Source organism: Neoarius graeffei, chromosome 10 (genome assembly GCF_027579695.1).
Source record: "Neoarius graeffei isolate fNeoGra1 chromosome 10, fNeoGra1.pri, whole genome shotgun sequence".
Taxonomy (NCBI): domain Eukaryota; kingdom Metazoa; phylum Chordata; class Actinopteri; order Siluriformes; family Ariidae; genus Neoarius; species Neoarius graeffei.
Window position 1 is genome coordinate 76,495,836 of NC_083578.1, and position 24,790 is coordinate 76,520,625.

Below are 24,790 nucleotides of genomic sequence, written 5' to 3' on the forward strand. Positions count from 1 at the left end.
TGTTTTTGTCTACTCATACTACTGATATCCTAGTAGTAGAGTAGCCAAATTACAGCATGCCATTGCTCATATCCATTGAATGTGGATAGAATATATACACACACACACACATATATATACACACAATATATATATATATATATATATATATATATACACACACACACACACACACACACACACACATACACACTCCTGAATCTCAACCAATTAGAATATTGTGAAAATTTAATATATTCTAGCCTCATTCCATGTAACCAAGCATTTCAAGCATTTTTCTATTTTAATTTTTATAATTATGGCCTACAGCATAAAAAAAAACCTCCCATCTTAAAATATGACACTTTCGTTTTGAGTTTGAGAAAAACAGTATAAACGTCATGTATCTCTTGGACTCGTTCAGTACAGAACCACAGTCAGGGGGATTCTAGACTGCTGACTCGACAGTCGTCCAGAAAACGATCATCGATACTTTCCACAAGGAGGTGGAACTGTTTAATAGGACTATTAGCTTTAATAAAAAAAATAATAATAATAAAAAGTGTGGGATTGACAGCTACTAAGGAATCCATCATGATTTATTTGTTAACATTGAAAAATAGTTTTGTTTTTTTTCACAGTTCACAATGATATGATATTGTTATAAACATCAGATTAAAAAATAAGTCACACCACAGAGAGCACGTCAGGCTACGTGAACACAATTTGATCAAATACGCTGACTGGAAACAAAGGTTTTCTCCTTTTAGAAGAGTTTGTTTTTCTTGAACATCCATAGGAACCATGTGGAAAAGGCTGCTCAGAGATGTTCACAAGGCCATCTTAAAATCAAAATTAGCATCCTGAACCACAGTATTTGTTTATATTGAAATATATATGATGCGAGTCGGATGGTTTGTTCTGTAGTTTTATAATTTCTGTAAGAGCGTAGTGGTTATGTGGCACTCTGGCATCACGGGAGGGGGGTAAAGAGCAGTTCAATAAGAAAAATCAATGGTTTCAAACATAAGTGATGACAATAAGGCTTTGTTTTTACCTCCTAAGAGCAAACGAGTGATTAAGCTCATGTTTGAAGTTCATTTGAAAATGCTTTGTGAGAGATCTTGCTATGGCAAAACTGGAAAGTGAACAAGGTGTTCAGAAGTACTACAATCATTAGATTTAAAACTGAAGCACTGACGCAGAGCAGAGCTGTGTACCTGTCCCAAAGCAAAAGACGACCCTGATATAAGGGCACTGATTTTACTCCACAGTGGCAAGTGTTTGAAAGCATCAGTGCTGTTCTTTATAACTGCGCACCATTACCCATGACAATATCGTCCATGTTTACACACAGATGCGTCAGGCTTTCCTGTACTCTGGCCTACACGACATGGCTCCCAGCCTGCAGGAGGCGCTACAACACTAGCTGTAGGCCAGGCTCATAAACTCCAGAGTTAATTGCCGATCCAGGATCAGTTTGTGTTCTTTACATCCTGCTGAATGATGACGAGTCAGGAGGTGGCTGATCGGAGATCAGTGCTGCCACTCACTGCATGCCAAACCACTGCTCCTGGTCGGCCCACTGCGCTGCCTCACTGTCGCTGCCCTCAAGGTCGCCTTCCTCTCCGCTGCCCTCCATGTCGTCCCCGTCGATCTCCACTGTGGCGTCTGTAGGGCTCTCCTCCTTCTCCATCTTCTGCATGCCCTCTAAAGACTTCTGGTCATTTGGATCCAGGCTGTGGGACGGAAAAACACTCATCACTCAGATGGATGGAAAAAAGTGCTACTGGCATCATTTGACCCATTTTGTGTCAAAATGAGTTTCTTACAAGGAAGCTAACCCAGTTAAACCTCTTTTAGATTAGATTCTACACTGCCCGACCAAAAAGGGCTCTGAGAGCACAATATCCACCGCTGGCAACGATGCCATAACTGTGGTAAAATGCGACTGAATTGAACAAAATTGCAAGATGTGTATTACCAACATATAACAAAGAATCCTGCCAAGTTTTGTGAAATTGCGCCAAAAATTGAGAAAGGAGTTGATTTCAGAAGGTGAGTACCCTTCCCAGGACGGACATCGCCACGACATAATCCCCCCTTCAGGCCTTTCGGCCAGCGGGGGATAAAAATAGTGAGGGAAGTTGATTTCAGAAAGCAAGCACACCTTGATGAAATTGCCAAAAGTACAAGTTTGTTAATAATCAAGGCCATAACTCTGGTAAAATTTGCCCAAATTAAACAAAATTTCAATATGCGTATAACTGTCATATAATAAAGCCTTTTGCCAAGTTTGGTGAAATTCCTCCATAAACTGAGAGAGGAGTTGATTTCAGAAGAACGTACACACTCAGGAAATTGCCAAAATACAAGTTCTTTAATCAAGGGTCGAAACTCTGGGAAAATTTTCACAAAGGAAATTAAATCACAATATGCGTATTACCGTCATACAACAAGGCCTTTTGCCAAGCTTCGAGAAATTCGTCCAAAAATTGTGAGAGGACTTGATGTCAGAAGGAAAACACACTCATGAAATTGTCAAATTATAATTGTGTGAATCAAGGGCCATAACTCTGGTAAAATGTGACCCAACTTAACAAAATTACAATATGCATATTACCGACATATAACAAAGAATCCTGCCAAGTTTTGTGAAATTCCTCCAAAAATTGTGAGAGGAGTTAATCTCAGAAGGTGAGCGCCCTTCCTGGGACGGACAGACATGACCACGACATAATCCCCCCCTTCGGGCCTTTCAGCCAGCAGGGGATTTAAAAACAAACAAACAAAAAAAACCCCACACCATTTTGTTGGACCGCCTTTAGCTGTGATTACGGTGTACATTCACCATGCCATTGTTTTAACAACCTTACACATCATAACATTTATTTCCTTCCAGAGCTGCATTAATTTTTCACAGAGCTCCTGTATTGATGACGGGAGAGTTGAACCACTCTGTAACGCCTTCTCCAGCACATCCCTAAGCCCATGTTTACATTAGACCGTATCAGCGGATCATCAGATTAACGATTTGCGTGCACACAGCAACACCAATACACGGATACGCTCGGCTCCGCAGGCATCCTGCGCTCCAAATCACTCCGCCCTGAACAGCGAGTGCCCTCTGGAGGGTGCGCACTCCGGCCCTGCGCAGCTCACAGCGCGCGAGTGAAGCGCACGAGCAGTGATTCGGGACTGAGCCGCTGTGTGTGTGATCCCAGCGCATATCACTTACCACTTGCAAGTGGAAGGATGGCAAGCCTAAAGACCATCATAACTACACAATGGGCAGTATTTGCATCAGTATTTGCAGTATTTTCATACTTTTATACTCTTTAATGAAAGGTGATACAAGGCGGAAGTCCGAGCCGTTTTTCAGCAGTCGCGTCACATGACCAACGCCAGCGAATCAGGAAGGTGGATGTCACAGTGACGTTGTCCAATGACGACGCCAGCTAGAGCTCAGCACAGCGTATCCGCGTATTCTCAATGTTTACACAGCACCGGACCAGACACGATCTGGATTGAATACGTGGACCCTGGCGGATTCCCGTTTCCCGGCGTTTCCAGGCGGTTTAATGTAAACGGACAGTGCATCCGCGAAGAAAACGAGACAGATACGGTCTAATGTAAACTTGGCCTAAGACTTTCAATGGGGTTAATGTCAGGCCTCTGTGGTGGCCAATTCATCTGTGAAACTGTTTCCTCATGCTTCCTGAACCACACACTCAATTTGAGTCTTAATTTGATGCCCGCGCCATCACAGGAAGGGGGGGAAAAAAAAAACCCTATCTAATCCATTCATAACCTGGTCATTCAGTACATTCAGGTCGTCAGCTGACTTCATTTTATTGCCCCATAACGTTGCTGAACCTTGATCTGACAAATTGAAGCAACCCCAGATCATAATGCTGCCTCCAGAGGCTTATACATTGACCACTATGCATGATGGGTGCATCGCTTCATGTGCTTCCCTTCTTACCCTGACACGCCCATCACTCAGGAATAGAGGAAATCTGGACTCATTGGACCGCACGACCTTTTTCCATTCCTCCAGAGTCCAATCTTTATGCTCCCGAGCAAATTAAGACCTTTTCTTCCAATTAGTCTCACTAACAAGGTAGCTTTCTTGTGGCCCCACAGCTGTTTAATCTCAATCCTGTGAGTTCTTGTTGCATTGTGCATGTGGAAATGCGTTTAATTTCACTGTTAAACATAGCCATGAGTTCGACTGTCGATGATTTTTTCTCATCTCATCTCATTATCTCTAGCCGCTTTATCCTTCTACAGGGTCGCAGGCAAGCTGGAGCCTATCCCAGCTGACTACGGGCGAAAGGCGGGGTACACCCTGGACAAGTCGCCAGGTCATCACAGGGCTGACACATAGACACAGACAACCATTCACACTCACATTCACACCTACGCTCAATTTAGAGTCACCAGTTAACCTAACCTGCATGTCTTTGGACTGTGGGGGAAACCGGAGCACCCGGAGGAAACCCACGCGGACACGGGGAGAACATGCAAACTCCGCACAGAAAGGCCCTCGCCGGCCACGGGGCTCGAACCCGGACCTTCTCGCTGTGAGGTGACAGCGCTAACCACTACACCACCGTGCCACCCGGATCCTTTTTCTCCCAATCACATTTCCTCCACGAAGTTGACTGTTCACCGCTATCCTTCCAGGTTTTAATAATGTGCTGGACAGTTCTTAACTCAATTCCAGTAAATCTAGCAATCTCCTTAGCTGTTTTCTTTGCTTGATGCGGGCCAGTAATTTGACCCTTCTGAAACACGGTAACATCTTTCCCATGAGCACAGGATACATCTCCTGATGAGGTTGTTTAAGAAATGAGAAGCTACTCACTGCATCATTTGGGCTAAAAGAACTGTTGCCAGCTGAAACATTAATGACTGCAGTAATTATCATTCCTGTTCTTGGCTGAAAGGAGTGGAACCTGACGTGGTCTTTTGCCACTGTAGCCCGTCTGCCTCAGGATTTGGCGTACTGTGCGTTCTGAGCTGCTGTTCTGCTCATCACAGTCATCACCGAGTGACTGTAGTCTTCCTACCAGTCTGAACCAGTCTGACCATTCTCCTCGGACCTCTCATATCAACAAAATGCTGCTTGTAAAAGAAGACCAGCTCACCTCAAGGCTATGCTATACTGGTCCATGGCCTCCTGATACTCATTAACAGCGACTAGGAAATCTCCCAGCATTCTGTGCAGCATGCAGTCGCTCTGATTGGCCAGTGTATTCCGCAGAAGTGCTATGCCTTCTTCGTATTTCTGTTCTCGACCTAAATAAGACAAACACACAGGGACATTTAATGAAAGCGCCAATGCCATACTCAGACATAAAGCTGTTCCTATACGCTCTCCACCAAAGGAAAGTCTAAGAATGGTGTGCTTGGAGATTTTTCTCTAACAAGCAGCATTTTATCATCATAACACAAATTGTAATCATTGACAAACTTGTGGTATAGAGGAATATCAATGTTGGGACATGTTCGCATTGGAAAATCATCACAACTCTGCTTTGCATCAGACCACATTTGAACGCCCCATCATTAATTCTTTAAATAACATTGGCTGGCTTTTTTCATGGTACATCAGATGTATTCCACTCAACTAGCATGATACTGAAGGAGTCGAAGACGAGTTAACTTAGCGCGAGGTCTCATAAAGCCTGAGCAAGCAACGTTAAAGGGGAACTGAAGTCATTTTTAAACTCGCTTTATTTCTTAATTAACGTGTTATTCAATTACGTTTTTGGTTTTAGCAACCTTATATTGTGACTCGTATTGGCAACTAACTGCAATTAAATATTATACTTATCGGCCTATTCGGTTTTTAGCCGTGTTGAATTTAGTCCGTTTGGTCCACGGCAGGCGTCGCTTATCCGCGCGATCTTCACGAGACTTGTGTGAGACTTCGAAACGTGAAGTGTCAGCCAGGTGTCAGCACCGCCATTTTGAAAACTCTTTTCCAAACAAAGTATTGCACAAAAACAAGTTTAAATGACGATTACTGCCGACTTTTTTCAAACTTTCCTAATCGCCATCAAAACAAACAAAACTTCCGGCTTGATTACATCAGCGTTCGAAAGAGGGTGCGCACGTCTTTTGACAACGTTGGCAGATGTCGGTCGCTTTGATTTCCGCTGTACGTTTTACTTCCATCCTACGATGTCTCGCACAGGTCTCAACGAATCTTGTTTACAGCCATCGCTTTGACATATTGACTGATATATTACATCGCATCTTTCAGACACTCATAACTTGCTATAGCAGTGACAAACAGCTCTCAAAAACGCATTCCTATATTTAATAAAGTGAGAGAAATAGAATTTTGATGATAAAAAATTTTTTATTCAGTTCTCCTTTAATAAGGACTTTATTATATGGCTTTTTAATTTCTCAGATTAAAATAGACGGTCATTGAAAGCAGCATCACGCCTCATTATAGTCACATATGTGACCCCTCACCGAATCCAGAGACACATGTCGGCCGAAACGAATCAGAGATAATCGCAAAAGAAGCATTTTTTTTTTCCGAAATTTGTGATTTTTGTTTTTTTCCCATCATGTGCAAGTTGAGATCTTGAAGAATGCAATCAGCATTTCAGATAATAGATTGTTTTGTTGGAAAAGCATACATTTTTGTTGCAAATTGTCTCGTTTTTGTCAGGACTGTAGCCTGCTGGGGGATGTGGGTAAATTACCATATGGGCCATTCACATGATGATTTAAGTCTTTTGTTGTTGTTTTTTTGTGAATCAGCTGTATGATACGAGCTGAGCTCGTGGCTGCTTAAGCTGCATACAGGCATGTAATTTCACTATGGAATGAGCAAGCTAAACAGAGCGCAGAGGAGCTGAAACACTGCGAAGCAAACAGACACTCGGTATTTACATCGGAGATGACCATTTCTAGCAAAAAAAACTCAACCTCGTTTTCCAGATTGAATGGAATACTTGAATGATCGGATGATACACGGACCGTTCTAGGATTACTTTCCATCGGAGGCATTGGTGTGTGCAAGGCGACGTTTCTCTTTCTGATGGGGTAAGTTTATTAATCTAAGGCTGTGTGGTTATTTTTGCATGTAACGGAGAGTGTTGTGGTTTGGTTAAGCCTAGGTCACAACCGGACGTACGATTTTTTGGCCGTGCGATTTTTGGCGTTTCCCAAATTGCTGCGTTTTTTTTTTGTTCACGGAGAAAGACACACATTGGCCGCAAGTTTGTCTTGCAACCTGAAAAAAACGTAAGCGCCCATAGAGTTTGTTTGACATGACAACGAACCTCTGCGGCCGGTCTGCGGCTAGAAAATCAGCACGTTACACGCGCGCTCTTGTGCGTTTCTTGCGCACTCTCGTGCGTTTCTTGCATGTAGACCGGCCGTAGGAGCACGGTACGGCCGGTTGTGACCGAGGCTTTACATGAAACTAGCATTGTGTTAGTTGTGTCATCATCGTGCTATCTATCTTTCTTACGGTGTGAGTAATTTTTCAACCACAAAACGTTAAAGTATACTTTAGGACTTATTTTTGTACTTCATAATTGTGTTGGGCATACTTTGCATGGAAGGAAAATTGACGTGGTGATCTTTGTTTACATGAAAGTAGCATCGTGCTAGCTCGTAGGGGGTAGGGCTTTCCTTAATGTCATGCAAATGAGCACCATTATGTGCCCGCCCTACACCCAGAGTAGCTGAGATGGAAAACTTTGAGGGTGATTTTCTCCCTTTTCTGTTTTAAGAAGTATACACTTTCAAAAGGCCACACATTCTTCAAATATTGTCAGATCTCCACATGGAAGGCATCATTGGAAAGCTTAGAAACTGTCCTTTCTGAATCTGTCAATAACTCAAAATACCCCCGGGCGGACATGTGTCCCTGGATTCTGTGATCTGACACACATTTGTAATGTAGTTGAGTCACGTATGCAGAATAAACGGCTAGCGGTTTCAAAACTGGATTTCTGTTAGCAGTTTCTGAACGCTCTTCATTGCTCATTTCTTGAATAACTCCGTGACTCTTGTTTGTCTTTCGGCCATTTCTGATTTCCAAATTCTTTTTTCTTTGTCATTTCATTTGTTTTTTTTTTGCAACACTGACAGCCAGCGCCTTGGAAAGAAAGTCCGTAATCGCCGATGGGTATTACGGGAAAAGTCTGCCTGCCAAGGAACCAATCAGAGCGCACGATTTTACCGGAAGTAGCTTGTGCCATATAATAATTCGCAATAATGACCGACTCGCTGTACATTATCCCTTACATAACAGAAAGTTTCCTAGTGTTTTATTTCTTACATTAGTAAAATTACTCTCAGAAGCATTCGACAAATAAACAATAGTTGTAACAGGCATTTCAGGTGAAGTGGCTACGCACTGAGGAGCTCCGCTTTCTTCACCACGGCTTTGATGTAGTCTGGCCGCTGCGCGAGGGCTTTATCCAGCAGGGTCTTGGCCTTCTCCTGGGTCATGGGGTCCTCCAGACACACCGTGGCCAGAATAGTGAGGGTCTGGGCATTGGCACCAAGTGTCTTATAGATGTTATTGGCCATGCCCATTGCCTCACGGATGCCATTGGATGCCAGGTAACAGTCAATCAGTCCTAAGAACGCAGGTCAAAATATAAATCAAGCCACATTAGATACTGATCGCACAGATGTGCTGCGGTAATTATTACGGTAAACCACTGATCATTCAGAGTATAATCTGATTATTCTCGATAGTCTTCACGGAGTGATGCTCCTACCTTCGTAGCAGTCTAGACGGCATGGTGCCAGCCTCATGGCCTCCCGGAAGTGAATGATCGCTTCCTGCACTCGGCCCATGTTGCGCAGCGCAGCACCCTTCAGAAGCAGAGCCTGCACGCTGTTACTGTTCAGCTGGATGGCTTTGGCCCCCAGGTACAGTGCACGAGAATAGCGCTTACTGTAGAAACTGTGGCACCTGGAGAGAAAAACAGGAAAAAAAAAAAAAGCATGAAAGGAGGTAGATTAAAAAAAAAAAAAAGCCTTCTGTTACGGATGATTGACAGGACATCAGCGACAGACGACACAGTCAATGCTGAATGACAGAAGGATTAAAACTGGAGGGTTTTCAAACAAACTAGCTATTGTCCATGATGCAAGTAACCAATCAATCATCACAGCTGACACTTTTTGCACTTGTATGCTACAAGATCTCCTTTAAAGGGGAACTGAAGCAAATTTATCATTAAAATTCTCATCTCATCTCATTATCTCTAGCCGCTTTATCCTGTTCTACAGGGTCGCAGGCAAGCTAGAGCCTATCCCAGCTGACTACGGGCGAAAGGCGGGGTACACCCTGGACAAGTCGCCAGGTCATCACAGGGCTGACACATAGACACAGACAACCATTCACACTCACATTCACACCTACGCTCAATTTAGAGTCACCAGTTAACCTAACCTGCATGTCTTTGGACTGTGGGGGAAACCGGAGCACCCGGAGGAAACCCACGTGGACACGGGGAGAACATGCAAACTCCGCACAGAAAGGCCCTCGCCGGCCCCGGGGCTCAAACCTGGACCTTCTTGCTGTGAGGCGACAGCGCTAACCACTACACCACCGTGCCGCCCTCATCAAAATTCTATTTCTCATTTTATTAAATATCGGAATGCATTTATGATAGCTATTTTGTCGCTGCTATAGCAAGTTATGAGTGTTTGAAATATGCTGTGTAATACATCAGTCCATATGTCAAAGCGATGGCCGTAAACGAGATTCGCCGAGACCTGTGCGAGACATCGTAGGACGGAAGTAAAACATACAGCGGAAATCAAAGTGACCAACATCTGCCAACGTTGCCAAAAGACGCGCGCGCCCTCTTTCGAATGCTGATGTAATCGAGCCGGAAGTTTTCCATGTCTGAAATCGCTCCCTCCTCACTATATAGTGAGGAGGCCATTTTGTAGTGCTGTCCGAAACCTTAGTGAGGATTATTTACGCCCTATATAGTGCACTCAAAGTATCCCACAATGCATCACGAAAAGTAGCATACAACAATGGTCACTAACCCAAGCAATATATCCCATCATGCATTGCAGTCGCGCTGAAAAACCAAATTAAAAGTCTCAAATGTGATTTAATAAAAGGCAGTGGCAACGAAGAAAGTATTCAGCCTTGATTTTAAAAAAACTGAAAGATGCAGGTACTTTGGATTAATTAATGTAGGAAATACGTTCAGTATAATATGGATTTATCACAAAAATACATTCATGTATTTATTATTTTGAAAACCCACCAGCAGACTGATCGGTCACGTTTTAATTGTGCGACAGTAATGACGTAAATACCAGCGCGACGGACTAGTGTCCGAAAGCTTTTTGGTTTTTTTTCCATTTAACCAATGGTTTGAAGTCGTATGGAATAATCTCCATCACTGATGAAGATGGCAAATCTCGAAATTAATCTAAATTGGAATGATATGGCGATCTGGTCGCTGTGTAAACAGTTTTCAAAATGGCGGCGCCGACGCTTCACGTTTGAAGTCTCGCAAAGATCGCGCGGATAAGCGACGCCTGCCGTGGACCAAACGAACTACATTCGACATGGCTAAAAACCGAAACGGCCGATAAGTGTAATATAATATGCCAATACGAGTCACGACATAAGGTTAATAAAACCAAAAATGTAATTGAATAAACGTTAATTAAGAAATAAAGCAAGTTTAAAAATGACTTCAGTTCTCCTTTAATCCATTTTCAACAAAACAACGTTTATGACGATTCAAATTTCAACATGTAAATGCTACAGGAGCAGGTTAGAGGCACAAATACATCCAAAAGAAAAGGAAAATACACTATACATTTAAACATACCAGGAAATAGAAAAACACCTGTACCTCGAAATGCATCTAGCAGTTGATCTTACTCACCCAGATATTACCCAGGGTTCCGCATGCTGATCTGAGATATTAAACAGTCGACCACCAAGAACCTCCACGTCCTCCAGATGTCCTTCTCGAGCCATAAGGTAGCCATACACATCCATGCCTAACAGCCAGCACAACACATCACAGGGTTTATCAGTGTTCATCCATCACAGCGTCCAAAGACACTTAACTGATAGAAAGAGACATGTAACGATGTATTGCACAACAAATTGAATGAGCCGAATCAAAGAAAAAAAAAATACATTGCAGTTATCAGGCTGTGCAACCTTGGTTTTTCCTATCTGTAACTGTGCTGTATAGACAGCAGAGGGTGCACTATTGTACAATAACGGGAATACATGGCAGAATCACCCTTCATCCTACGCGGAAGTAATACAGCTCTAAAGCTAGCCGCACACTACGGCGATCCACGCGGTACCGAACCGACCCATTTCAGAGCTGACTCCCGACAGGGCACGCACATATCCCCCGACTGTTGGCGAGTGCAGTCGCGATTGAAGCGACACGTGACAACTTAATAGCTTTGTGATTGGCTATTGGATATAGTTACTGTTAAATCCAACACTTGAAGATGCTACAGGCTGAATTACAAATGATACAACATGGAATATGTAGCGCACTATCTAGGCTGCATGAGCTATTATTTCCAACCTTAAATAGTGCACTTATATAGGGGAGTTAAAGCGATTTGGAATTCAGCCACACAACTTGAGCAGAGTGGCTTTCCAGCCCACTGTGTCTATGGATAAAGCTTCAGTCTATGGAATTACAGTATATACCTGCATTAGGTGCTACCAACACGTATTTCTCGCGCTAGAAATTGTGTTTAATGATGTCACGTGTTATATGCGAAAGATATGATTGGCTATTGCTAGCGACTCTCGCCGATCAGTCTGGCTCCCGATTAGTTTTTCGAATCGGCTGTGAGATGAGTCGGTACCACCGAAAACTAGTCTTTACGCCTGACTCGCGACTTCAGTTGGCTCGGTACGCTGAAAATCGGCGTAGTGTGCGGCTAGCTTAACACTGCAAAAACACACATTTTAAAAAATAAACAAACAGTTCTAAAATGGGAAAGAGCTGCTGTGCAACTGACAGTACAAATGAATTTAAAGAGAAAAGAAATTGGAGCTCTCATTTTACAGACTTCCGAAAGTTGAAGGAAAAAAAAAAAAAATTAAAAATGGAGGTTGTATAACCCCAAGTCCAAAAAACTTGGGATGCTGAGTAAAACATAAATGCAACAATTTCCAAAATCATAAACCCTATATTTCATTGAAAATAGTACAAATACAACATATCAAATGTTAAAACTGAGAAATTGTTTTTTTTTTTTAAATAAATGCTCATTTTGATGCAAAAACAGTGGGACAGGGACATGTTTACCACTATGTTGTATCACCTTTACTTTCAATACACACTACGTATTTGGGAACTGAGGAGATCAATTGCTGTAGTTTTGAAAGAGAAACGTCCCATTCTTGCCTGATCTCGGACACGAGTTGCTCAACAGTTCGGGGTCTACTTTGTCATATTTTATTTTGTGTTTCATAACGTGCCAAATGTTTTTAGTGGGTGACAGGTCTGGACTGCAGGCAGGCCAGTTTAGCACCTGGACTCTTATTATAGAGCCAGCAGTCATATGTGCAGAAAGCGGTCTTGGTGAAAGAAGGAAGGCCTTCCCTGAAAAAGATTTTGTCTGGATGGCAGTATATTGCTCTGAAACGTGTATATATCATTCAGCATTAATGATACCTTCCCAGATGTACAAGCTCCCCATGTTATGTGCACCCTCATACCATCACAGATGCTGGCTTTTGAACTGTGCACTGATAAGCCGGACAGTCCTTCTCCTCTTTAGCCTGGAGTACGTGGTGCCCATGATTTCTAATTTTGATTCATCAGACCTCAGGACAATTTTCCACTTCACCCCAGTCCATCGTAAAAGAGCTCAGGCCCAGAGAAGGTGACAGCATTTTGGATATTGTTTATATCTGGTTTTAACTTGTATTTGTGGATGCAGTAATGAACTGTTTTCACAGACGATGGGTTTCTGAAGTGTTCCTGAGCCCATACAGTGATTTCCACTACAGACACGTATCTGCTTTTAATGCAGTGTCTCCTGAGGGCCTGAAGATCACAGGCATCCAAGGCCAGTTTTCAGCCTTGTCTCTTGCATACAGAGATTTCCCCAGATTCTCTGAATCTTTTAATGATACTATGGACCATAGATGATGTGATCCCCAAATTCTTTAATGTTTTACATTGAGGAACGTTATTCTTAAATTGTTACCCTGTTTGCCCACGCAGTCATTCACAGAGCAGTGAACCCCGCCCCATCTTTACTTCTGAGAGACTCCGCCTCTCTGGGATGCTCTTTTTATACCCAATCATGCTACTGACCTGTTGACAATTAACCTAATTAGTTTTTTTTTTTTTTTTTAAGCCTTACACAAATTTTTCAGTCTTTTGTTGGCCCTGTCTATTTTCTGAAAGATGTTGCTGGCACTAAATTCAAGATGAGCACAGATTAAAAAACAATAATAATAAAATAAATTCTTAGCTTCACATTTGATAGGTTGCCTTTGTACTATTTTCAATGAAATACAGGGTAGACAAATTACGATTTGCAAATTATTATTGGAAACAGGGCTGTAAATGTTTATAAAAGGTGAAGGCTTTAAGTTCATAAAGGGCTATTTGTTATTAACCATTTTCATTTTTAATAAAAAAAAAGGAATAGCTTAATCAATAGGCTATTATATTTTACTGCAACCTTTACAAATGTGGGTAAATTACTGTTCGTTAAAATGAAACAAAATGTTTTTTTTGATTTAACAAAAGGAATATTTAAGTTGATAAAGAATAGGAAAATAAATGTTGCACTTTTTTGGTAATAAAATGTTCTGCATTTAATATATTTTTTTTCAAAAATCATCGTGGGAAAAAAATCAAATTGTGAACCGGACCCAATATCATGAATCAGAATGAATTGTGAATTAGCTGAACTGTTACATGCCTCGGAACATGGATGCAAGCAGCACGCCTTTTGGCGGATGCCGCCTTTTTCACGGCTGTCTGGGGGACTTGTGTGAATCGTGCAGATCTGATGAGGTTTTTTTTTTTGGGCGGGGGGGGGGGGGGGGCATTGGAGTGTCCGATTATAATTTCATCAAAGTAAATTCTGTATTAAAATTACTAAATAAGCAAATGCCGTTACAGTCCATGAAACATAGGAAGTATGAGAAGAAAACAGTAAGTCAGAAAGCTGCGCACATAAAGCCAATTACGTAACTTACGTTGGACTGATGGAAATCCTTGCGCGTGCAGTGAAGTGCAGCCAGCAGCAGATAATGGCGCGCAGCCAACTGGCTTTACGTGCGCAGCTTTCTGATTTACTGTTTTCTTCTCATACTTATGGCCCTTTTCCACTACCCTTTTTCAGCTCACTTCAGCCCAACATGGCTCGCGTTTCGACTACCAAAAACCAGCACGACTCGGCTCGCTTCAGCCCTGCTTAGCCCCTAAAACTCGCACCGTTTTGGAGTAGGGCTGAAGCGAGCCAAGCCGTGCCGAGTGAGGCTGGGGGCGTGAGCAGACACTCCCCTGTGCACTGATTGGTGAGGAGGAGTGTCCTCACATGCCCACACACGCCCCGCGAGCACGCTGGGATCTGTAAACACCGCAAACCCGGAAGGAGAAGAATTACGAATTACAAGAATTTCTGAAGCCTTATGCGCCTCGCCTCATCTATACGCTCTTGCCAGTATCTGTCCGCGTTGTTGGTGACAACAAGCCACAGCACCAAGACCAGCAACACTAACGACTCCATGTCCTCCATGTTTATTGTTTACTATCCGGGTCGTGAGACTACCGCTTAAAAGATCACTGATGTCACTGTTTGCGCTGCTTAACGACATCACCTGACATCCACCCACTTTCGCTAACTCCACCCAATGTGTCCACCCACTTCCAGCCAGCACGGTTCAGCGCGGTTGTAGTCGAAATGCAAGTCCAACAGCCCCGCTCAGCTCGACTCAGCCCAACTCAGCACGGCACGGCTCAGCCCGACTCAGCCGCGTTTGTAGTGGAAAAGTGGCATTATACTTCCTATGTTTCATGGACTGTAACGGCATTTGCTTATTTAGTAATTTTAATACAGAATTTACTTTGATGAAATTATAATCAGACACTCCAAAGCCCCCCCCCCAAAAAAAACTCATCAGATCTGCACGATTCACACAAGTCCCCCAGACAGCCGTGAAAAAGGCGGCATCCGCCAAAAGGCGCGCTGTTTGCATCCATGTAGGAAGAAAATTTTACCCAAAGCCACACCGTGGACATGAAAAATATCCATTAAACTGTGTACCTTTGATGAGATAGGGGTCGAGCATCTGCGCCTGCTCAAATTTCAGGATGGCGTTCTTGGTGTCTCCGGCTCGGAAGTACACGTCTGCAAGGCTCACCAACAGATCCACGTTATCCCTCAGGAGAGACTTTTTCTCCAGGGAGCTGTAGGAAATGACAGTTTTGTCTTAAAAACTGAAATAAAGTAACACCAGATAAACATTAAACAAAACATTCACACCCAGTTACATCTGTATCTCATGTAATATGATACTTAAGAACTACTAACTAATTAAAGCAAAGGATCTGCATTTCCACTCGGCCCAAACATCATAATTCAATGTCCAAAATGTGCTTTTTTACACACTGGAGATGTGCAAGGAAACAATAGCAAGGCTAGAATATTCTCTCCATTATCCTTTTTTTTTAGTTAAGTGGAGAAATTATTTTTTGAGCCATTCCTTTAAAGAGGAATTGAAGGCAAATTTATCATCAAATTTCTATTTCTCTCATTTTATTAAATATCGGAATGCATTTCCGACAGCTATTTTGTCGCTGCTATAGCAAGTTACGAGTGTTTGAAATATGCTCTGTAATACATCAGTCCATATGTCAAAGCGATGGCCGTAAACGAGATTCGCCGAGATCTGCGTGAGACATCGTAAGACGGAAGTAAAACGTACAACGGAATTCAAAGTGACCGACATCTGCCAATGTTGTCAAAAGACGCACGCGCCCTCTTTCGAATGCTGATGTAATCAAGCCAGAAGTTTTCCGTGTCCGAAATCACTCCCTACTCACTAGATAGGGCACTATATAGTGTGGACACCATTTTGCAGTGCTGTCCGATACCTTAGTGAGGATTATGGGCGGCACGGTGGTGTAGCGGTTAGCATGGTCGCCTCACAGCAAGAAGGTCCGGGTTAGAGCCCAGCAGCCAGCGAGGGCCTTTCTGTGTGGAGTTTGCATGTTCTCCCCGTGTCTGCGTGGGTTTCCTCCGGGTGCTCCGGTTTCCCCCACAGTCCAAAGACATGCGGTTAGGTTAATATGGGACGACCTTGGGCGGGCGCTGTTAGCATGGCTGCCCACTGCTCTGGCTATGTGTGCGCGCATGTGTGTGTTCACTGCTTCAGATGAGTTAAATGCAGAGAGGAAATTTCACAAGTGTGTGATGAATAAAGTTGTGCTTTCTTTTTTCTTTCTGTGGGAAATGCACTCAGTATAATATGCATTTATCACAAAAATACATGCATGTATTTATTATTTTTAAAAACCCACCAGCCGCCTGATTTGGCACGTTTTAATTGCGCGACAGTAATGACGTAAATATCAGCGCGACGGACTAGTCCTTATCCTGTCGTCTTTCCAACTCTTCTCTACTCCACGTTGGTTCGAAGTCGTATGGAATAATCATCACTGACGAAGCTGGCAAATCTCAGAATTATGCTGCGTTCATGTGCTATGGGAAGATGATGTTTTCCAGTTGGGAAGTGGTATTTACCAGTGTGTTGTGTTCACATGCTTTTGTTGTTGTTGACAAATTAAAGATGGTGGACCAGATTCAGAATCAGGCCTGTTATTTGGCTAAAACAATTATAGATTGCCTTGTTCATCAGCTGCAGCAGGAATACGAGTTATCAAAAGTCAAAAGGTAAATAATGCTGAATATTTCCTCATCATGACAAGTAGAGGCTTTCTTAACACATTGAATGCCACGCAGTTTTTGGAAATTTGGCTGTAGCCACAATGAGAGTAGCCAGTATCTAGATCATTGTTGGCGTTCTTTGGACAGCCACCGAATATTTTGTATTAGGCTATAATATACATATTATAATAATATAATATACATAACGACTCGTTTAAAAGGTGAGAGTCAGCTTTCCGTAGGTGAAAACCACTTCTTTCTTGGTTCATAAGCTAGTCTTGTACCGCTCGCCGCCATGTTGAAAAGGTTAAAGTTCATCTCATCTCGGCAACTCGTGGATCAAAATTTTCTACGAGTTGCCCAGTGGAAAATACCACAAGAGGGGGCGTTCATGTGTGCTTTCCATGTCGGCGTTTGGTATTTACCATAATTCCCATAGCACATGAACGCACCATTAATCTAAATTGGAATGATATGGCGATCTGGTCGCTGTGTAAACAGTTTTCAAAATGGCGGCGCCGACACTTCACGTTTGAGGTCTCGCACAAGTCTTGTGAAGATCACGTGTATAAGCGACGCCTGCCGTGGACCAAACGAACTACATTCGACATGGCTAAAACCGAAAAGGCCGATAAGTGCAATATAATATGCCAATACGAGTCACGATATAAGGTTATAATAAAACCGAAAACGTAATTGAATAACACGTTAATTAAGAAATAAAGCAAGTTTAAAAATGACTTCAGTTCCCCTTTATAAGCTATATGAAGTCTATATGGCATGGGCTCTGAACCAGATAGTGTTGATGGCTCTGTGATTATCTCCTCCATGGATGAAGGCGTAGGCTTTGATCCAAACAGAAAGCCAGTCCAGATTAGGGATACTCTGGATCACATCCATGGTCATGGAGGCCACCTCAGCTCCTTTCACAGACAGAGACAGCAGCCCTACAAACACCAACACACACAGCTCAACTTCAAGCTCAGTACACGAACGCTCCAGACTCACTGTTCTTGTCCGGAACACTATATGTAAAAGAAACGTATAGCGCCACACCAATAATAGCATCCAGTGCGAGAGGACACTGCCTCAGGACTTCCTTGTAGCTCGTGACTGCTGATCGCTCCTGCCCAGCCTTTCGGTACAGATTCGCCAGCATCATGTTGATCTGTCAGGATTCAAGCATCATACACAACCGAGTAAGTAAAATCCATAGTAAAGCACCAAGCATCATCAGGTTTATCAGAGGAAGTGCGGAAACACCTTCGGAGTCCTCTGCCTTGATGGAATCCCGTCCAAAACCGAGATGGCATCTTTGTCCAGCTTCAGAATGGTGTAGCACTCTGCAATCTTGTACTTCACCTCAATCTCTGAAGGCAAGTTCTGGAGAACAAAAAAAAAAATTTAACAGTCTCCTTGCATCAAGTTATAAAACAAACAGTCTTGCACCGTGTTAAACATACAGCATCATGGTATTTGGAACGCTGCTTTTCAGAGCTCCAGCCTAACCTTGGACTTGACACAAACTCTTACAGGAACAAAAACACAGCAGATTCGCACCACAATTCCGAAACGCAAGAAACAATATGAATATAGTAAATGGGTGGAGTTTCCCCTTATATACTGGGGTCCCTGTGAAATTATGGCGCAAATCACCACGTGTAGTCATGTCCTATGTTGTAGAGAAGCTGTTAAAACTGATTATTAGCTCATCCGGCTGACAGGTGATGACCTTATGCCATCATGTGTTGTCCGTCGTCGGCACATTCCGGGTCATACTAAACAGCTTGGACTTCAAAACAACCCACACACGTACTCCTTAAATCTATTTTAGACTCTTCTTATTTTTATTCTGGTTATATAACTATGGTCTTTTAAAAATATATATATTTTACCTTAAAGCCTTTCAATTTTCATAAAATCGGTGAAATTTAGTTCAGTCTGAAAATCCGTCATTGTGATATGTTTATTTCTGTAATACAGCCAAAAAAAAAAAAAAAAAGGCCATTCTGTAGCTGGGAAGTTCTTTAATTTGAGGGGATTCCTGAGCAAATAATGTGCATGAAATCCCTCGTTTCACGCAGTCAAGCAGACAGAGGAAGTCCATGACTACGTTCAGGCTGCACCCTGAAACGACCCATATCCGATTTTTTTGCCCATATGCGACCTGTATCCGATTTGTTATTGACAATCTGAACGACACGGATCTGATTTTTTCACATGCGACCCAGGCCGCTTGGATATGTGGTCCTAAATCCGATGCATATCCGATATTTTCACATGCGACTGCAGTCTGACCGGACAGGTCGCATTCATGCGACCTACACGTCATCAACAAGAGACAAACGTCACTATTCTGCGTTGGCTAATCCCGCCTCTTTGGTGGAAAACAACAACATTTGTACAGTTTTCAGAATTTAAATAGACTTTTATAGAATTGATCAAGCTAATGGTGGATTTGGTAGGGACCTGGATGTTGATCTGTTAGCCTGATTAAATAAAACAGTTTCTATAACTGATTTAGAACTTAAACCATCCTGTATTACAAGATAAGATTGTTCTGGAAATTTCCAGTAATTTGACACCTTCGGTCTCATTAGTCTGCTGTTAATCAGATTATTGTGTGAGTTCCGCCGCCGCCACAAAAACCACATCGCCAGGTCTCGCCTCATCTCCATAGCAAACTGCACTGGTGTTTCTGCACCTTGAGCCAGCGCTGAGAGAAGTTGCAGAATCCAGCTGGCTATAAACAATCTAAATAAATATTTATAAAAATGTAGAAAAAGTTTATTAATATGACGAAATAAATATGTGCAAATTATTAAGCCTGAATTAAGAGTTTGGTAATACAGCGGCCGTATCCCAAACGACTGCCTACTGAAGCTCGAGTGCACTATATAGAGTTTAAAAATCCATTACTTCCTAGTAACATGTAGTGCACTTATATAGAAATTAGAGACATATTTAGGAGTCAACCCTCGTTACCAGGCTACACGTTTTCATTTCAGTTCAGAAACAAAAACACACACGAGACCTCACACTTTAACACTAACCAGATAATTAAACAAACAAACAAAAAAAAGAAATCATTAAACTTGGAGTGCGCTTTTTTTTTTACGTATTACGTAGATGTGCTTATTACGTGTCAATTTGCGCATGCGGGACACTTTTGGGTCGTTTTCCGTTCATATTGGAGATCGCATACAAGTCTCATATAATTGGTAATGTGAACGGCCTAACAAAAAAATCGGATTTCACAACAAATCGGATATGGGTCGTTTCAGGTTGCAGTCTGAACGTAGTGCATGTGTGCATTCATGCGCAGGTTTACCTTTGACCGTGCACTGACAGTTCCATCATTCTGTCGCTAAACGAACAGCTGATCACACCGAGGTGCTCGCTGACCGCCGATATTTATTAGTTTGGTCCTGCGTTTCTTTTCCTTCGTACACAACATAACGTCTTTTCTTCTCGCTTTCCGTCTTTCATGTTTTATTCGCACACTCGCATCCTCCATCCGAAATCGCTCACTCGTTCACTACTCCCTATATAGGGAATTACTATACAGAGGACTATATAGTCAGCTCATTGGTAAAATGATTTTTTTTTTTTTTAAATCGCTTTCAGACACTAATCTGCTGTGCTGGTATTTACGTCATTACTGTCGCACAATTAAAACATGCCAGATCAGCCAGCTGGTGGGTTTTCAAAATAATGAATAGCTACATATTATATGGAGCGTATTTCCAACACTAATCAATACAAAGCACCTGCATTTTTCAGGTTTTTTTTTTTTTAAATCAAGGTTGAATACTTTATTCTTTGTTGCTGCCTTTTATTAAATCAAATTTGAGACTTTTAATTTCATTTCTTTCACTGAGACCGCAATGCATGATGGGATATATTGCTTTGGTTAGTGACCATCATTGTATACTACTTCTCGTGACACACTGTGGGATACTTTGAGTGCACTATATCAAAAAAAAAAAAAAGCCCTTCCCACGCCATGTGGCACATAGGGTGGCACCGACCTCCGTAGCCCTCGGCCTCTCACCTATTACATAGCTCGGCTTACAGTGGGGGACTAGTTCTCTGGTAACCGCAAGAGTTTGACTCCCCACTCGCATCTGTATTGCAGTGTGGCTTGCCAGATGGCAGTCGGTACCATTTTTATAATGGTCTTTGGTATGACCCGACTGTGAGTAGAACTCACGATCTCCCGACTGAGAGGCGGACACGCTAACCACTCGGCCAACTCGCAGTTGTACACTATTTTTATGATGCATTGTGAAATACTTTGAGTGCACTATATTGGGTGTAAATAATCCTCGCTAAGGTTTCAGACAGCACTACAAAATGGCGTCCTCACTATTGCCACTTTTCCACCAAAGCAGTTCCAGGGCTGGTTCGGGGCCAGTGCTTAGTTTGGAACCGGGTTTTCTGTTTCCACTGACACAGAACTGGCTCTGGGGCCAGAAAAACCGGTTCCAGGCTAGCACCAACTCTCTGCTGGGCCAGAGGAAAGAACCGCTTACATTAGCGGGGGGGACAGAGTTGTTAAGACCAACAACAATAAGACGGCGAAAGATCGCCATTTTTAAGTGACGAGAAGCAGCAGCTGTACAAACGCGAAGTCATCCATCATTATTATTGTTGTTGTTGCTGCTGCTGCTTCTTCCGTGCTGTTTTTGCTTCGATATTCGCGCCAAGGTTTATGCAAACGTAGCAACGTAACTGACGTATACAACGACGTAATGACGTGGCTTCCCTTAGCACCGCGAGCTACGGAAAAGCAAACTGGTTCTCAGCTGGCTCGCAAGTTGAACGAGTTGTGAACCAGCACTGGCCCCGAACCAGCCCGGAACTGATTTGGTGGAAAAGGGGTATATATAGTGCGGGAGTAGGGAGCGATTTCGGACACAGTTGTAGTAAAAAAAAAAAAAGAAAAGCGAGGAAAAAATAGCAGAGAATTTAGGGCCATGTAGCCCTAAATTCATTAATTGTTCTTTTAAAAAAAAAACTAATAAAAATGGAAGTCTGTGATTCGAATCAGTAGCTTTAGGTCCAATAACAATAATAATAATTAGGTGTCGGGAAAATTCTTTCTATGACCTATACTTGAAAAATCTTGCATGTGACGTCACAGCCGATCCAGATTGTAACAGGCGCCACCTTGTCGGTCAAACGCCATATTTCCGCCTTCTACTTCTGCTTCTGCCTTTTCTTCTGGAAAACCCTACTATATACAATTCTACTACAACGGCTGCGGCTACAAGCTCTCCCTACCTGTGCACGTTTTTTGTGTGTATTTTTGCGTGTTGTTCATCTGTACCGGACTTCAATACCCACTACAACCGTATGGACTTACTGGACATTGGTTTCCAGCAGAAAATGACGGTTTACAGCGATTTCCATCGCATGCACAACATTCCGGACGAGATAGCGAGACCAGCGGGGTCTCCGTGGATTGTTATCGGGTCTGGCAGGCGAAGGAGGCGGCGTCGGGAGAGGAAACAAAAGCGAGGCTGCAGGCAGAGCCGGCCTGTTGACTAAGCTCAGAAAACAGCCACTCAAATCTCCACTGCCAAGCCTCTACCTCTCCAACACCAGATCCATGTAAACAAGACGGATGATTTGGAATTACAGCTGGAATTACCTTATTCTATTCTATAATCAGCTGGTCAGTGCTATACTAGACACTACTGATATATCTAGTATCAGTACTAGTAATACTTAAGTGACTTATCCGTCCAATGAGGATTGTTATTTTCTTGTTTACAAGATGCCACATCTGAGTCGCTGACAAATCCTGAATTTCTGTAAAGATAACTGTCCAGAGATTTATAAGCACGCAGTGCTTCACCACTGAACAGCGAGGGAAAGTTAATGAGGTAATTATACACGTCTGGGTATTCCACCTCTGGCAGTTCAACATCCACTGACACGGTCGTGAAAACTCCGTCCGGTAATCGATAAGGGTCACTAATCTGTAGATCGTTTATTTTAGACATATATCTAGTTATCTGTTCATTAGAAAAATGAGCCGTGTAGTCCGTCGGTTGAAATCGATCCATTCTGTACACGAGTGCAGCAGTATTCAGCTGTTTCTGACCGACAAGATGGCGGCTGTTTACATTCCGGTCACGTGACTGCAAGATCTCTATAGCTTTAATTGTTAAGCACCAACCGCCAAAGTGAAGTCCTGGTCTGAGAGAATGGATTTGGGAATAAACTCAGTTCTGAATTTGATTGTGGCTCTGGTGTAACCTGCAGAGAGAGAGAGAGAGAGAGAGAGACAGCATGTCACCTGGGTTTGGACTGAAGAGGTGCCTCCTGTGCTGGATGGACGCACTTTAGAGGTTTTACTGAGCACCTTTTTCTGCTGCAGGGCCATGTTGTATTTGCAGGCTGCATTCCTGTACTCTTTATCATGAAATATGGCATCAGCGTGATACACCAACAGCTGATACTTCTGTGCTGGAGAGAAGAGTTCCCTGGAGGACAGGAGCACACATCACACACTGCACCTTTAATATCCGCTCACGGAAATATCCTGTCCTGAGCTTTTAATAGCTGTGAACTGGAACTAAACTAAACTTAAACAACGAGCCGTTTAAAAATGAACACCTGGCTCCACCGGAAGTGGGCTGAAAACAATCAGTAAACAACATGTTGTTGCTAGCTAGTGAGCAAGTTATGCTAACTCAGCGAACCAGGTGATTTCTGACAAAACCAACTCGAGCTGGGGGTTTAAACGCAGAGCTTCATCAGAGCTGTGCGCGTTACAGACAGCAGGAAAGGCTAGCTGTGCTAATCCGCGCTTTAGCATCAACACTCACGGGTTGTTGGTGCTCATCGTCAGCAGCAGGCTGCTCAGGAGCCGCACGTTAGAATGCAGGCCGGCGGCCGCCATGTCCCGCACATGATCAATAACATTCATCCTGAAATTAATCACTGATTACACGCGAAAAAGTTTTAAAAAGCGAATCGAGCAGCGACAGCACGCAGAGCAAAGCAGGAAGAGAAACGCGAGATTTTCAAAATGGCCGGAAGACTGTTTACATTTCAAAATAAAAGTCTGCTCGCGCACGGGGGGGCGTGGCCACGCTAACCCTCTCCACTGTAAGGGGCGTGACCATTCGCGCAAAACCTCGAGTTAAGAAGGGGCGTGGCCACGCTAATCCTCTCCGCTGTAAGGGGCGTGACCATTCAAAACCTCGAGTCCAGAAGGGCGTGGCCACGGTAATCCTCTCTACTATAAGGTGCGTGACCATTCGCGCAAAACCTCGAGTTCAGAAGGGGCGTGGCCATGCTATCCCGCTCCACTGTAAGGGGCGTGACCATTCGCGCAAAATCTCGAGTCCAGAAGGGGCGTGGCCACGGTAATCCTCTCCACTGTAAGGGGCGTGACCATTCGCGCAAAACCTCGAGTTAAGAAGGGGCGTGGCCACGCTAATCCTCTCCGCTGTAAGGGGCGTGACCATTCGCGCAAAACCTCGATGTTCAAAAGGGGCGTGGCCACGCTAACCCTCTCCACTGTAAGGGGTGTGACCATTCAAAACCTCGAGTCCAGAAGGGCGTGGCCACGGTAATCCTCTCTACTATAAGGTGCGTGACCATTCGCGCAAAACCTCGAGTTCAGAAGGGGCGTGGCCACGCGAATCCTCTCTACTGTAAGGGGCGTGACCATTCGCGCAAAACCTCGAGTTAAGAAGGGGCGTGGCCACACTAATCCTCCCCACTGTAAGGTGCGTGACCATTCGCGCAAAATCTCAAGTTCAGAAGGGGCGTGGCCACGCGAATCCTCTCAACTGTAAGGGACGTGACCATTCGCACAAAATCTCGAGTTCAGAAGGGGCGTGGCCACACTAATCCTCTCCACTGTAAG

General features: G+C 43.3%; 1 protein-coding gene across 1 annotated transcript; it reads right to left on the reverse strand.

Moving 5' to 3' along the window:
- Positions 1-560: 560 nt before the first annotated feature.
- On the reverse strand, positions 561-23,961 carry anapc7 (anaphase promoting complex subunit 7). Its single transcript, XM_060932338.1, has 11 exons — positions 23,742-23,961; positions 23,210-23,396; positions 18,166-18,285; positions 17,959-18,070; positions 17,696-17,849; positions 15,280-15,422; positions 10,893-11,010; positions 8,745-8,941; positions 8,376-8,600; positions 5,133-5,283; positions 561-1,718 (listed from the first exon to the last, which is right to left on the reverse strand). The coding sequence occupies exons 1-11, from the start codon at positions 23,840-23,842 to the stop codon at positions 1,529-1,531; spliced, it is 1,698 nt and encodes a 565-aa protein (XP_060788321.1). The 5' UTR covers positions 23,843-23,961; the 3' UTR covers positions 561-1,528.
- Positions 23,962-24,790: the final 829 nt, after the last annotated feature.

What these genes read in the sequence shown, in the direction of transcription:
- anapc7 (XM_060932338.1), bottom strand. Translation starts at nt 23,842, where the DNA reads ATGAATGTTATTGATCATGTGCGGGACATGGCGGCCGCCGGCCTGCAT. An exon ending in ACGATGAGCACCAACAACCC is followed by an intron (nt 23,397 to 23,741) that starts GTGAGTGTTGAT and finishes CCTGTCCTCCAG; the next exon opens with GGAACTCTTCTCTCCAGCAC. An exon ending in CCGTCTAGACTGCTACGAAG is followed by an intron (nt 8,601 to 8,744) that starts GTAGGAGCATCA and finishes CTGCGTTCTTAG; the next exon opens with GACTGATTGACTGTTACCTG.